General features: G+C 48.6%; 1 protein-coding gene across 1 annotated transcript in view; it reads left to right on the forward strand.

The window, feature by feature from the left end:
- OTOG (otogelin) overlaps nucleotides 1–14,896 on the forward strand; it is a 232,290-nt gene that overhangs the window by 194,805 nt on the left and 22,589 nt on the right. The window contains exons 47-49 of the mRNA XM_060262032.1: nucleotides 513–614; nucleotides 1,221–1,319; nucleotides 4,403–4,443. Of these exons, the coding sequence (XP_060118015.1) occupies nucleotides 513–614; nucleotides 1,221–1,319; nucleotides 4,403–4,443 (242 nt within the window). The remainder of the gene's footprint in view (nucleotides 1–512; nucleotides 615–1,220; nucleotides 1,320–4,402; nucleotides 4,444–14,896) is intronic.

The following is a 14,896-nucleotide window of genomic DNA, read 5'->3' on the forward strand; positions in this document are numbered from 1 at the left end:
TCTACACAAGCAGCAGGGGATTCCCCTGTGGATAAAAAAGTGTTTCTCTCCATATATATTTGGATTCTGGCAATAAGACAATAAAACAGAAACAAGATTAAATTCTAATTAATACATATTGACCGATTTTGCACTAGGGCTTGTTCTGAGTAGGGAGACCTTTTGCCCCCAGGACTTCTCTCCATTTTTGCGTAAGCTGCTGCGGAGCTGTGAGTTGGTGTGCCGCTTTTCCACAGCAAGTAGAAACCGCTTGTCAGAGGATCTTGCTTGCTGTAGAATTGCGACGTGCCAACTCACCGCTCTGGGGCAACTTGTGCGAAAATGGAGAGAAACCCCCAGAGCAAAAGGGCTCTCCACCCAAAACAAGCCTAGTGTGAAACCAGTCAAAGATTTCTGATTTGATTTCTGCTTTACCTCTCATACCATTAGGAAGTATTTATATACTGACAGGAAAAAATGTGAAGAATTTGATAGCAGCAGTGCTTAACGGTTTGCATCGTTTTCTTTCTCAGCATGTGGTATTTGCTCTGATCAAATTCCAAAGTGCCAGGAAGGAGAAGTGCTCACTGTGGATGGCAATACTACAGACAAGTGCTGCCCTACTTACCAGTGTGGTAAGTTAACATTACAGTTTCTCTAGGGGTTTTCTTAATTAGTTTATACTGTTTTCCCCCCAGCCTAAAAGTTAATTAACAACACAGTATACTTATTAATGAGAATTCATTTTGATCTGCCACATACATTTTTAAGCAGCCATATGTAAAGTATAGGAAGCTGTTACTAACCTTTGAAGTAGTGTGTATTGTTCACTCAGTGCCACTTATGGCCATAAAAATATTAATTGAAAGTTAGAGGAAGTTAAATTGGAGAACTTTAATAGTTAAATATAAAATATATACATACAATAGATGATGAACGTGTGTCTGCTAATATTCATGCTTTGTCAGCAGCTTCAAAAACAGAGCAACCACCATGTCTATAAAGATATTGCAACTCATATATTTGTGTATTCTATTAACTTGTAAAAATGTCTGGATAAACAATTACATAATATGCTTACACAGGTACACATGCAATTGTAAATTATTCTAATAAGAAGCATTCTACACATTTCTGCATAAAAACCGCAGTCCCTATGTTGCACCTTCAGCAATTCGTTCCCTTCTAGGAAATTTAAAACAATTTCTTTCTTTTCTCTCCCCCCCCCCAACCATGTACAGTTTGTGAAACCTACCGTTGTCCTGAATTTAAATGTATGTTAGGCATGTCCTTGGTAGAAGTTTGGAGTCCGGAAAAGTGCTGTCCATATCGTACATGTGGTAATTATATTTTTTAAACTTCCTTTTAATGATAGGATAATATAAAAGGATGATATTAGATAACAAAATTACTGAACATTGCAATTTCTAGGAAAATATCAGTCATCAATATGTTCTGCGGGCTAGTCTAAAAACTAGTTACGGGCTAGTTGTAAACAACTATGTGGTAGGATAGTTTAATGCTAAATCTTGAGATCAACTACCAGAAATCAAAAGTTATGGCATTCAGCCCAAAACCCAAGCTAAGGAAATGGAGTATAAATGGACATAGTTTACAACAGGTAGTAACTTATAAATATCAGGGGTTCATGATTCAATCCACAGGGTCAAAGAAGGCCCACCATGGACAATGCTGCTAATTTGGGTCGCAAATCAACTCAGACTATCATCAGATTTCAATCATCACTTGGCTTAGTCATTGCCCCTCAAATATCACTTCGTTAATTTTATTGGATAGCCACTGATCATCCTGGGTTAGAGCTATTCATCAGACATTGGCCGTGTTTAGTTTCTCACCGGAATCTCTCCAGCTAATGGCCTTAGATCAAGCTAAGGCCATAGTCAGATAGAGAGTACAAGACATTGAGAGGCAGAACGATATTGCCAAGGTCCCAGATTATCCAGTTCCCCCTCAAAGGAGATATGTAGTGATTCCAGCCCCTTACCTTTCATATTAGTAACACCATCTCACAGAAGGGCCTTTTCTATGGCCCGATGCAATATTTTTCCATATGAAGTCATAGAAGGTCATTATAGAAAGGTGCCAATGGTAGAGCAGATTTGCCCTTGCTGTACAGATAAAGTGGAAACGATTGAGCATGTTTTGCTTGAGTGTGGACTGTATAAAAGCATAGGTGGCGAATATATTCATCCTTTGCTATTGTGATGCCTTTTGGACTCCAAAACTAGAAATATATTGTTAGCAGACTCTAATCCCCAATATACGTATGATAGCCCCAGATTTCTAGTGACTGCCAGGAGAATTCTGACGATTTTGTAAAGGAGAGACCTTGAAGTTGACTGTTTTTATATTTTCTGAATATTTTAAAGTTTTGTAAAGCTCCCTTTTTCAAATATTTTTATGCTATTGTAACAACCATGTCTAAATGTTTGAGTACTTTGTATATCGGATTTGAATGGATTGGCTTCTTAAATTGTTTTATTGGTTGTGTACTGTAATAAATCTGAATTTGAATCTGACACATTTAATATATTGGCTTGCATAAATATCAGTGGCCTTATGTACTTTCTTGTAATAGCATATTAGAGATATATCTTTAAATTAGATATACATCTCTATTATTAATCGCAAAGTTATAACTGGTTTCTCTTTAATTACATTTCCTTTGTGAATGCTACGAGAGCATTTTTGCCCACACATTCAGTGTTAGATTTTGCTAAATTTGCAAGTACAGTTGCACTAGTTAATTATGGTTTAAAACTTATTTCACTATGGGTGAATTATTTAATCACTTGTGGTATTTGTTTAGGTCCTCCTGCCTGTTATCAAGTCTTTATTAACAGTTTGACTGGTAAAGCTCCTTTCTTACCATTTAGAAATTTCCTTCAGCTGCTTTAAAAAGAAAAATTGGAGAAAAAAGTGTAATCTGTTCTATCAGCTGTGATATAGTTCATTCAATTGGTTATATTACAATATATATTAAGAGCCAAGCTTGAGTTTATAAAGATTGTTGAAACAGTTTCTGGACTCTAATTCTCATTACTGCATAATTTCCTATAATTGTATATATTTTCTTACTGTGGTCAATATTTTTGTTATTTATCTTTTGACCATATTTTGTAATTCTTGTAGATGTTTTATATCTGTTTGTTACTAGGGATGAGCAAAAGTGCAGTTTGGTTTGTGGCTGAACCATGAACCAGGAGGTTGGTTCACAAACTGAACCGGTTTGTATGGGTTTGTGAACCTCACTTTCTGCTTCCTTCAAAAGGAGTGGGGAGCAGAATGCAGAAATTTAAATGGCTCCTAGCCATTTAACCTACTTTCTGCTCCCTGCCCTTTTTCTGCTTTTTGTAGAAAAACAGCTGGTTTGAAGCCATTCAACTCCTTGCTTTTTGTTACCTGTTGAAATCGGTGGTGACAAGCAGAAAGCAATGTGTTAAATGACTCTGAGCTCTTCATGAAAAACACCTGAGCAGCAGGAAGCAGAGGTTTAAATAGCTCAGAGCTGATCTCAGAGCCATTCAAACCCCTGCTTTCTGCTTCCTGCCATTTTTAATGGGGAATAGGAGTTTCCCTGTGTAAAGTGGTGGGGAGTGGGAAGAAGAGATTGGATTTATACCCCACCCTTCACTTGGAGTCTCAGTGGCTTACAGTCTCCTTTCTCTTCCCCTCCTCACAACAGACACCCTGTGAGGTAGGTGGGACTGAGAAAGCTCTCTGAGGACTGCTCTTGAGAGAACAGCTCTGAGAGAGTTATAACTGATTCAGGCTCACTCCAGCAGTTGCATGTGGAGGAGTGAGGAATCAAACCTTGTTCTCTGAGATAAGAGTCCATGCACTTAACCACTAGAGTAAATTGGCTCAGAGCCATTTTAAACCCCTGCTATCTGCTTCCTGCCACTCAGCTGTTTTTTTGTGAAGAGCACCTACTTTCTGCTCTTCACGAACTGGCTTAATAATTCATGGAAGTTCATCTTGGTTCTTCAGTTCATGCACTTCACTTTGCAAACCATGAACCAGCCAAAATTCATTACAAATTTTCATTCATGAGCCAGGTCATGCCCATCCTTATTTGTTACTAATTTCTGCGGAATCACATTTAGGCAAGCACAAAGGGCTATTGTGATGGTTTAAAAAATCTTGCTGCATAAACAGAAATTCTCCCAAAGTTCTTTGGATATAGAGTGTACACTGCGGAGCCTACTTAACCTTTTCCAGTAGTATAGAGGAAAAGTGATCTATAGTGCCCCAAATCCTGGAAAAGTAGAAAGATTTAGTATGAAAGTATAGAATATTGGGGCTATTGAGTTGTGAGGAATAGTTCTTTGCTGTATTTGTCAGAATATATGGATGGATTCCTGAATGCTCATTATATCACTTTTTTCCTTTTCAATTTTAGAATGTACATGTGATACAATTCCTAGACCTCAGTGTAAACTGGTAAGAAAATACAATCTTACTGAAATGGTTCATTTCACATCAATATATCTAAATCTCAACATGGCAGATCTTTCTACAAATCTGAAAAAATACCCAGGCTCAAGCATGTAGGGAAAAAAAATCTGAAATCTTAAAAACAAAAAACAAATTGGAGAATTAAGGAACCTTTCAAAATAATAGAAGCAGGCCCTTTAGCTTTGAGACATAACTGCTCTCTCATTGGCCATGGTAGGTGTTGCTAGGCAACCACAACAGTATTGCCCTCATTAAGCTTTGCTTTCTGTCAGAAAAAGGTAGGGGGGAGAGGCAGAGCAACACTCTTGGCTCTTTTGGCCTTTGAGGGAGGACTCATTGGGGCCTCAGTTGGCTACAACTCCTAGAACAACTTGCTAGTATGTGATTTACATGACTCACCTAGGCCTGGCTGCTTGCTCCTGTTCGACATCAGCTGCCCCACAAAGGAAATGCAGCTCAGAGGTTAGCATGTCAGTAGAGGATCTGGGCCACCCTGGTTAGTATCCTCACTCTGTCATGAAAATTCACTGACCTTGGGCCAGTCACACACACTCAGCCTATACTGCCCTACAGGATCTTCATGAGGATAGAATGGAAGAAAGGACAATGATGTAAACTGCTTTGGATCATCATTGTGCAGAAGTGTGGGATATAAATGAATTAAATTTTAAAAAAAACTATAACTGAAGATGGAGGGCAGATAAAACATTGGTTGGAAGGTGGGAAGGAGAAAAGGAAGCAGGGAAAGGTGATGATATGGGGGCTGCCAAGAGGAGTGAAAGAAGAAATAGAGGTGAGATGGCCCTCACAAGTCTTTGCAGGTTCCCCACTGCTCACCTGAATCTAGGATATCAGCTGGCACTGTGCAGCTGGGCCCACTCCCATCCAGGAGCTGGTCACACACACAGGTTCTCTGGGGAGAGTCTGTCAGGTGGAGAGAGAAAGGAAAAGCTGTAGACCGGGGATAGAAAAAATTAGGTTGGCTGATGGGTGGGAAAGAGAGAAGAAAATGGGAAAAGGAAGAGGTTGTGGCAGCTTTCAGGGAGAGGAAAAAGGAAATAATGGGAAACAGGGAAATATTTGCAAGATCTTATTTATATATAAATTAGACTTTTAGCCTGCCCTCCCCTATGCACACAAGGCTCAGGGCAGTAAACAACAATATAAGAACCCATTCATGAATCAGTAAAACAATAAAATGCAAAACAATTTAGAACAATTTCAAAACAATTTCAGATGGCACTAAAGAGTAATCAAGTTACAGTATGTCACAGAAGTGAGTACACCCCCTCACATTTTGTAAATGTTTAAGTATATCTTTTCATGTGACAACACTGAAGAATTGACATTTGGCTACAATGTAAAGTAGTGAGTCTACAGCTTGTATAACAGTGTAAATGTGCTGTCCCCTCAAAATTATGCAACATACAGCCATTAATGTCTAAACTGCTAGCAACAAAAGTGAGTACACCCCTAAGTGATAATGTCCAAATTTATTTATTTTTATTTATTTATTTAGAATTTATATCCCGCCCTTCCCACGAGTGGCTCAGGGCGGCTTCCAACAATAGATTCCACATAAAATTAACAATATTTAAACATATAAGGGAATGACGATTTAAAACAGATAAAACCATAAATATTAATAAATATTCAGAATATATATAAAAGAAAGAAATCTGGCAAGTTGTGTTAAATTCTCAAGCTAGGTATGGGCTAGCCGGAAGAGGGTCGTCTTACAGGCCCTGCGGAACTGAACAACGTCCCGCAGGGCCCTCACCTCTTCCGGCAACTGATTCCACCATGTGGGGCCATAACAGAGAAAGCCCTTTCTCTGGTGGATTTCAAGCAGGCTTCTTTCGGCCCAGGGACAGTAAGGAGATTTTGTGTTCCCGACCTCAGTACTCTCTGGGGTACATGCGGGGAAAGACGGTCCTTCAGGTAGACAGGTCCCAAGCCATATAATGGGGCCCAGGTAGCCGTTTTCCTTCCCTGGTGTCATGTGACTCATTAGTGGTACAAGGTATCAGGTGTGAAAGGGGAGCAGGTTATCGCTCTCACTCCCTCATACTGGTCACTGGAAGTTCCACATGGCACCTCATGGCAATGAACTCTCTGAGGATCTGAAAAAATGAATTGTTGCTCTACATAAAGATGGCCTAGGCTATAAGAAGATTGCCAAGACCCTGAAACTGAGCAGCAGCACGGTGGCCAAGACCATACAGCAGTTTAACAGGACAGGTTCCACTCAGAACAGGCCTCGCCATGGTCGACCAAAGAAGTTGAGTGCCCGTGCTCAGCATCATATCCAGAGGTTGACTTTGGGAAATAGACGTATGAGTGCTGCCAGCATTGCTACAGAGGTTGAAGGTGTGTGCGGGGGGTCAGCCTGTCAGTGCTCAGACCATACGCCGCACGCTGCATCAAATTGGTCAGCAGGGCTGTCATCCCAGAAAGAAGACTCTTCTAAAGATTTATTTATTTATTTATTTATTTATTTATTTTTATTTGAGATTTATATCTCGCCCTTCCCACCAGGTGGCTCAGGGCGGCTTACAACATATAAAAACTGACATAAAAATATAAAATTATGCATAAGAATTAGACATTCCAGAATTTACATAATTAAAATCTAAACTTTCACATAGTTATGTACTTAAAACATTCAAAACATACGGCGGTCTTGCAACTACACTCAGTTTCAAGTTTCAATGTTTCAGTGCTGGTGTCACGGCTGGGGCCGGGTCAGGCAAAGTCCAGAGGCAGTCCGAGGTCTGTAGCCAGTAAGCAGGAGGGTCCGAGGCGCCAAATCCGAATCACTGTAGAAGTATCGCAGGTCTGAGGTCCAGAAGCCGAGGTCAGGGAGTCCAGAAGTCCAAAGCCAAAGTCAGGGAGTCAGGAACCAAAGTCAAGCCGGAGTGGATGCTAGAATGTCAGGGAGATGACTAGTTGCTTCCACAAAGCTTCCTCCCAAAGCCCACATCTATATAGCCCTCTGCTGGCTGTTGCCCGTTTGGGCTAATTGCTGGCTCAGGGAGGCAGCCAGGATCCTGTTACCACTCAAGCATCCTTGCTCTTAGAAGGGCCAGAATCCTCTCAGAACTCAGGGCTCAGGGAGCGTCTTGCTTGTGAGCGTGCCGCCCTCCTCCGATCCCTGAGGTCCTGCCGGAGGCGGTCACGCACACGAGCCACCCGAGAGGGCGAGGCAGGGGGGCTGGGATCTTCTCCAGCAGGAGGCAGGGGCACTGGTGCAGGTGGCAGGGGCACAGTTTCCTCATCAGACTCAACTTCCTCTGAAGGGTCCCCAGCACCCATGACACTATCCCCCCCCCCCAGGGCCCCCCTCCGTCGAGGGACCTGGAAGGTCGGGGTGGTCGTGGTGGAACTGGTGCACCAAGTCCGGGGCATGAAGATTGTCCTCGGGCTCCCAAGACCGGTCTTCTGGGCCGTATCCCTCCCAGTCCACCAGGTACTGGAGGCCTCCACGATGGTACCGGGAGTCCAGGATCTGGCGCACCTCATATTCTTCCTCGTCATCCACCAACACTGGTGGTGGCGGCGGTGGGGAAGGAGTCCGAGCTGGGTCAGGGGGTGCAGCCGGAACAAGGAGGGAGCGATGAAACACGGGGTGAATGCGGAGGTGGGGTGGCAACTGGAGCCTGAAGGCGACGGGGTTTATTTGTTCAACGACGGGGTAGGGTCCAATGAACCGTGCATCCAGCTTGTGAGACCGACCAGGCCGGCGCAGGTAGCGAGTTGAGAGCCACACCTGATCCCCCGGCTGCACTGGAGGGCCTTCTTGCCTCTTTCGGTCCGCAGCCCGTTTATATGCCTCCTTGGCTTGCTGTAGCTGCTCTCGGAGCAAGTCTTGGCTGGCACGGAGTTCTTGCAGGTAGGCATCGACGGCGGGGACATTCGTGGGTGGTAGGATCGCTGGGAAGAACCGAGGGTGGTACCCGTAGGTTGCAGCAAACGGGGTCATTTGGGTGGATGAATGGACCGCGTTGTTGTATGCAAACTCCGCTAGGGGCAATAGAGTGGTCCAGTCATCCTGCTGGTAACAGGTGTAACAGCGGAGATATTGCTCTAGCGTGGCATTGGTGCGCTCTGTCTGGCCATCTGTCTGTGGGTGGTAGGCCGAGGACAGGTGCACTCGAGTACCCAGGCTGGAATGGAGGGCTTGCCAGAACCGAGAGGAGAACTGAGGGCCCCGATCGGAGATCAGATGGGCTGGGAGTCCATGCAGACGAAAGATGTGTTGCAGGTAAAGCTGGGCCGTCTCCTGAGCTGTGGGGAGTTTCGGGCACGGAACAAAGTGGGCCATCTTGGTAAATAGGTCGACGACCACCCAGATACAAGTCTGACCCTTGGAGCGTGGAAGTTCCGTGATGAAGTCCATCGAGATGGTATCCCAGGGTCCTGAAGATGTGGGCAAGGGCTGCAGCAACCCTGAGGGTTTGGCTGGGATGTCTTTGGCCCGTCGGCAGACGTCACAGGAGCTGACATAGCGGGCAACATCAGCGCGAACTCGTGGCCACCAGAATTCCCTTGTCAGCAAGTGGGTGGTCTTATGCTGTCCAAAGTGTCCAGCGGGTAACGAGTCGTGGGTCAGGCGTAGCACTTCTGCCCGCAAGGGCCCGGGCGGCACATAGAGGCGTTCGCGGTGTAGCAAGAGGCCGCCTCGAGTCGTGAACTCCCCTGTTGGGTCATCTTGGAGAGCCTGGAGGTGTTGCTGGACCCAGGGATCATTGGCCTGGCTAGCCCGAATGTCCTCCACGAGTGCTGGTGAAGTGGAGGTGGCTGCAAATACTGAGGGCGGCAGGATTGGAGCAGCGGGCGCGGTCTCAGTTGAGGCAGGGGCGTATTCCGGTTTCCGGGAGAGCGCGTCTGCTTTCCGGTTCTGGGTATGGGGGATGTAGGAGATCCGGAAGTCGAAGCGAGAGAAGAATAGGGACCACCGGATCTGGCGCTGGTTGAGACGGCGGGTGGTCTGGAGGTGTTCCAAGTTCCGGTGATCGGTGAGCACTTGAACAGGGTGGCGAGCCCCTTCGAGGTAATGTCGCCAAACCTCAAACGCCGCCTTGATCGCGAGCAACTCCCTCTCCCAGATGGTATAGTTCCTCTCTGCAGCAGTGAGCTGCCGCGAGTAATAGGCGCAGGGCTGTAGTGGCTGGGACGGCTCCTCGCGCTGGGACAGCACTGCTCCCAGGGCCACGTTGGAGGCATCAGCTTCCACCGTAAAGGGAAGCTGGGGGTCGGGGTATCTCAGGAGTGGCCCGGTGGCAAAGCGAGTCTTCAGGGTGGAGAAGGCGTTATCGGCCTCTGGGGACCAGTGGAAGGGTTCTTTGGGGCGGAGTAGTTGAGTCAGGGGTGTGGTCAGGGATGCGTAGGCCGGGATGAATTGCCGATAGTAGTTGGCAAAACCGAGGAACCGCTGCAGGTCTTTGCGATTCTGAGGAGCCTGCCAGGTCAGGACCGCTTCTACTTTTTTCGGGTCCATGAGGATCCCCTGCGGTGACACGATGTGCCCAAGGAACTCGACAGAGCGCAGGTCGAAGTCGCACTTCTCCAGCTTGGCGTAGAGACCATGGGCTCGTAGGCGCTGCAGGACCTGGCGGACGTGCTCGGCGTGCTGGGCAGGATTGCGGGAGTAAATTAGGATGTCATCCAGGTATATGATCGCGAAGCGGTCGAGCAGGTCCCGGAATATGTCATTCATGAACCTCTGGAAGACAGCGGGGGCATTGGTCAGTCCGAAGGGCATTACCAGGTGCTCGTACTGCCCGTATCGGGTCCCAAACGCGGTCTTCCATTCGTCTCCGGGCCGTATGCGCACCAAATTGTACGCTCCACGGAGGTCCAGCTTGGTGTAGATTTGGGCCCCCTTTAGGCGATCCAAGAGTTCAGGGATCAGTGGTAGAGGGTACCGGTCGCGGATGGTGATCTTGTTCAGGGCCCGGTAGTCATTGCACAGCCGGAGCTCCCCACTTTTCTTCTTCACGAAGAGCACTGGAGCAGATAGGAGAGAGGTTGAGGGTCGGATGAATCCGCGTTTCAGGTTCTTGTCCAGGAAGTCTCGCAGAGCTGCCAACTCCGGCTCCGACATTGGGTACAGACGCCCCACCGGGAGTGGTGCCCCAGGTACCAAATCAATGGCACAGTCGTAGGGCCGGTGAGGGGGAAGCTGATCAGCTCCTGTCTCTTCAAAGACATCAGCAAAGTCCACATACTTCTGAGGGAGCTGAGGACCACCACTCGGGATGCCAGCTGCTAGAGTGGTGGGAGGAGTCAGATGGGGGCATGGGTCTCGGAAGCGTAGTTCCTGCTGGGCCCAGTCCACGATGGGGTTGTGCAGCTTCAGCCAGGAAAGGCCTAGAATCAGCGGGAAGCGAGGCATGCGGGCGACATCAAACCGCAGCTGTTCTTGGTGCTGCTGGACGTGGAAGGTGATGGGACAGGTCTCCTGGGTGACGGGGCCAGAACGGAGGAGGCGCCCATCAATAGCCTCCACCAGCGACGGAATCCCTTTTGTCTGCACAGGGATCTGGTGCTGCTTCACAAAGGCGGCATCTATAAAACAGTGGGCCGCTCCCGAGTCCAGCATGGCATACACGAACAGCCAGCGTTCATCAGGCAGACGGAGTTTGACTGGTAGCAGGAATGGCCCTGGGGTATCAGCCCGCTGTTCGGAGGACCCAGCTAGTCGCCCCAGGCTGGGGGGTCCACTTACGCCTGGGGCTGCCCTTTTGGCGGCGGTGGCAGCGAAGGTCCAGGTATCCGATGCTTAGCAGGGCAGCCAGAGGCATAGTGGCCTGCCGTGCCGCAGTAGAGGCACAGATTCTGCGTGCGGCGTCTGGTCTTTTCCTCTGGGGTCAGGCGGGGTCGAGCAGCTCCAAGCTGCATAGGCTCGTCCTTGGTGCTGGTACTAGCTGGGGACGGGCGAGGAGCCAGGTAGCACGGCGCAGGGAGCTGGCGCCCTCTGGTCTTGGCTTGGCGGCGACTTTCCAGGCGGCCATCGATGCGGAGGCAGAGGGTGATAAGTTCTTGGAGCGTGGGTGGCTGCTCCACCCTGGCCAGTTCATCCAGGACCTCCTCTGCCAACCCCTCAGTAAACTGGTCCATCTGGGCAGCCTCATTCCACGCCAAGTCCTGCGTCAGGAGCTTGAATTCAGTGGCATATTGAGCCACCGAGGAGTTGCCTTGTTTCAGTGCCCTGATCTTCCGGTTAGCTGTGGCTGCTTGGACTGGGTTTGAGAAAGCAGCAGACAGGTGGGCCTCGAACCCCTGGTAATCAGTCAGTAGGGGAGAGGACGCGACCAGTAAGGGTGTGGCCCATTTGGCCGCCTGCCCCTTTAACAGACTGATGACGAAACACACCTTGGTTTTGTCATTGAGGAAGTCCCGTGCTCTCAGTTCAAAGTACAGCCGACACTGTGCTAGGAAGGCAGGAAATTCTTCCACGGCACCCCCAAATCTGTCAGGTGGGGGAACTGGGCACTTGGCTGGAGCACTGGCCGCAGGTTGTTGCTGCAAGTGCACTACTGCCTGTGTTAGCTGCTGTACCTGGGCTTGGAGCGCAGCCAGTAGTTCTGTGGTTTCACTTGCTTCAGCATCCATCCTGTGGAGTGGGTGTTTGTCGGTGGAAGCAATCTGTCACGGCTGGGGCCGGGTCAGGCAAAGTCCAGAGGCAGTCCGAGGTCTGTAGCCAGTAAGCAGGAGGGTCCGAGGCGCCAAATCCGAATCACTGTAGAAGTATCGCAGGTCTGAGGTCCAGAAGCCGAGGTCAGGGAGTCCAGAAGTCCAAAGCCAAAGTCAGGGAGTCAGGAACCAAAGTCAAGCCGGAGTGGATGCTAGAATGTCAGGGAGATGACTAGTTGCTTCCACAAAGCTTCCTCCCAAAGCCCACATCTATATAGCCCTCTGCTGGCTGTTGCCCGTTTGGGCTAATTGCTGGCTCAGGGAGGCAGCCAGGATCCTGTTACCACTCAAGCATCCTTGCTCTTAGAAGGGCCAGAATCCTCTCAGAACTCAGGGCTCAGGGAGCGTCTTGCTTGTGAGCGTGCCGCCCTCCTCCGATCCCTGAGGTCCTGCCGGAGGCGGTCACGCACACGAGCCACCCGAGAGGGCGAGGCAGGGGGGCTGGGATCTTCTCCAGCAGGAGGCAGGGGCACTGGTGCAGGTGGCAGGGGCACAGTTTCCTCATCAGACTCAACTTCCTCTGAAGGGTCCCCAGCACCCATGACAGCTGGTTAGTTGTAAGCCAGCCGGAAGAGGACTGTCTTGAACAAGGTCCCGCAGGGCCCTTACCTCTTCCGGCAGCTGGTTCCACCAGGAAGGGGCCATTACTGAGAAGGCCCTATCCCTTGTAGTTTTCAAACGGGCTTCCTTTGGCCCGGGGAAAATCAGGAGATTTTGAGTTCCCGATCTCAGTACTCTCCGGAGAACGTGTGGGGAGAGACGGTCCTTCAAGTAGGCAGGTCCTAAGCCATATAGGGCTTTAAAGGTGATGACCAGCACCTTGTACCGAACTCGGTAAAGTATTGGCAGCCAGTGCAGAGCCCGGAGTCCTGGCTGAATGTGCTCCCGTCTTGGGAGCCCCAATAACAACCGGGCAGCGGCGTTCTGCACCAACTGCAATTTCCGAGTTCGGCACAGGGGCAGCCCCATGTAGAGGGCATTGCAGTAGTCGAGCCTCGAGGTGACCGTTGCATGGATCACCGTTGCTAGGTCGTCACGCTCCAGGAAGGGGGCCAACTGCCTTGCCCGCCTAAGATGGAAGAATGCGGACTTGGCAGTGGCTGCTATCTGGGCCTCCATCGTTAATGAAGGTTCCAGTAGTACCCCCAAGCTCTTGACCCTCTGTGTCGCAATTAGCGGCGCACCGTCAAAAAACGGTAGGGGGATTTCCCTTCCCGGACCCCGACGGCCCAAGCAAAGGACCTCTGTCTTCGCCGGATTTAGCCTCAGCCCGCTCAGCCTGAGCCACTCAGCCACAGCCTGTAACGCCCGGTCCAGGTTTTGTGGGGCGCAGATCGGCCAGTTATCCATGAGCAGATAGAGCTGGGTGTCATCAGCGTACTGGTGACAACCCAGCCCGTACCTTCGGGCAATCTGGGCGAGGGGACGCATATAGATGTTAAATAACATCGGGGAAAGAACCGCACCCTGAGGCACTCCGCAATCAAGATGATGCACAAGAAAGCCCGCAAATGGTTTGCTGCAGACAAGCAGACTAAGGACATGGATTTCTGGAACCATGTCCTGTGGTCTGATGAGACCGAGATAAACTTATTTGGTTCAGATGGTGTCAAGTGTGTGTGGTGGCAACCAGGTGAGGAGTACAAAGACAAGTGTGTCTTGCCTACAGTCAAGCATGGTTGTGGGAATGTCATGGTCTGGGGCTGCATGAGTGCTGCCGGCACTGGGGAGCTACAGTTCATTGAGGGAACCATGAATGCCAACATGTACTTTGACATACTGAAGCAGAGTATGATCTCCTCCCTTCAGCGACTGGACCGCAGGGCAGTATTCCAACATGATAACGACCCCAAACACACCTCCAAAATGTCCACTGCCTTTCTAAAGAAGCTGAGGGTAAAGGTGATGGACTGGCCAAGCATGTCTCCAGACCTAAACCCTATTGAGCGTCTGTGGGGAAGGTGGATGTGCACAAGGTATCTAACATCCACCAGCTACGTGACGTCGTCATGGAGGAGTGGAAGAGGACTCCAGTGGCAACCTGTGAAGCTCTGGTGAACTCTATGCCCAAGAGGGTTAAGACAGTGCTGGAAAATAATGGTGGTCACACAAAATATTGACACTTTGAGCCCCATTTGGACATTATCACTTAGGGGTGTACTCACTTTTGTTGCCAGCAGTTTAGACATTAATGGCTGTGTGTTGCGTAATTTTGAGGGGACAGCACATTTTCTGCTTATACAAGCTGTAGACTCACTACTTTACATTGTAGCCAAGTGTCATTTCTTCAGTGTTGTAACATGAAAAGATATACTTAAATATTTACAAAATGTGAGGGGCTGTACTCACTTCTGTGACATACTGTATATTGTTACCCCATGAGGGGGGAAGGGAGGAAATTGGGTGTCATTGGCTGTTACAGGAGCCAGTGCAGCTGGGTTCCAACGAGGATAAGGCCCACTACACTCTGGACCAGTTGCAATTTCACAGTCCATCTCAAGGTTCCTGTGTAGAGTGAGTTACAGTAGCCTAGCCTGGGGGTGACCATTGCATAGATTAGGTCAGGGTGAGAAAGAAAGAAGGCCATTTGCCTGACTTGGTGCAGCTGAAAGAACACTAGTCTGGCAACATTTGTGATCTGAGCCTCCATTGATAGAGAGGCTTGTGAGTCTCCTGCTAATACTTTTATAACATGATGAACATCTGCAAGTTATATGGATTGTAAATATGCAAAGAGGCG

The sequence above is a fragment of the Heteronotia binoei genome, chromosome 21, assembly GCF_032191835.1.
Source record: "Heteronotia binoei isolate CCM8104 ecotype False Entrance Well chromosome 21, APGP_CSIRO_Hbin_v1, whole genome shotgun sequence".
NCBI classification, from domain to species: domain Eukaryota; kingdom Metazoa; phylum Chordata; class Lepidosauria; order Squamata; family Gekkonidae; genus Heteronotia; species Heteronotia binoei.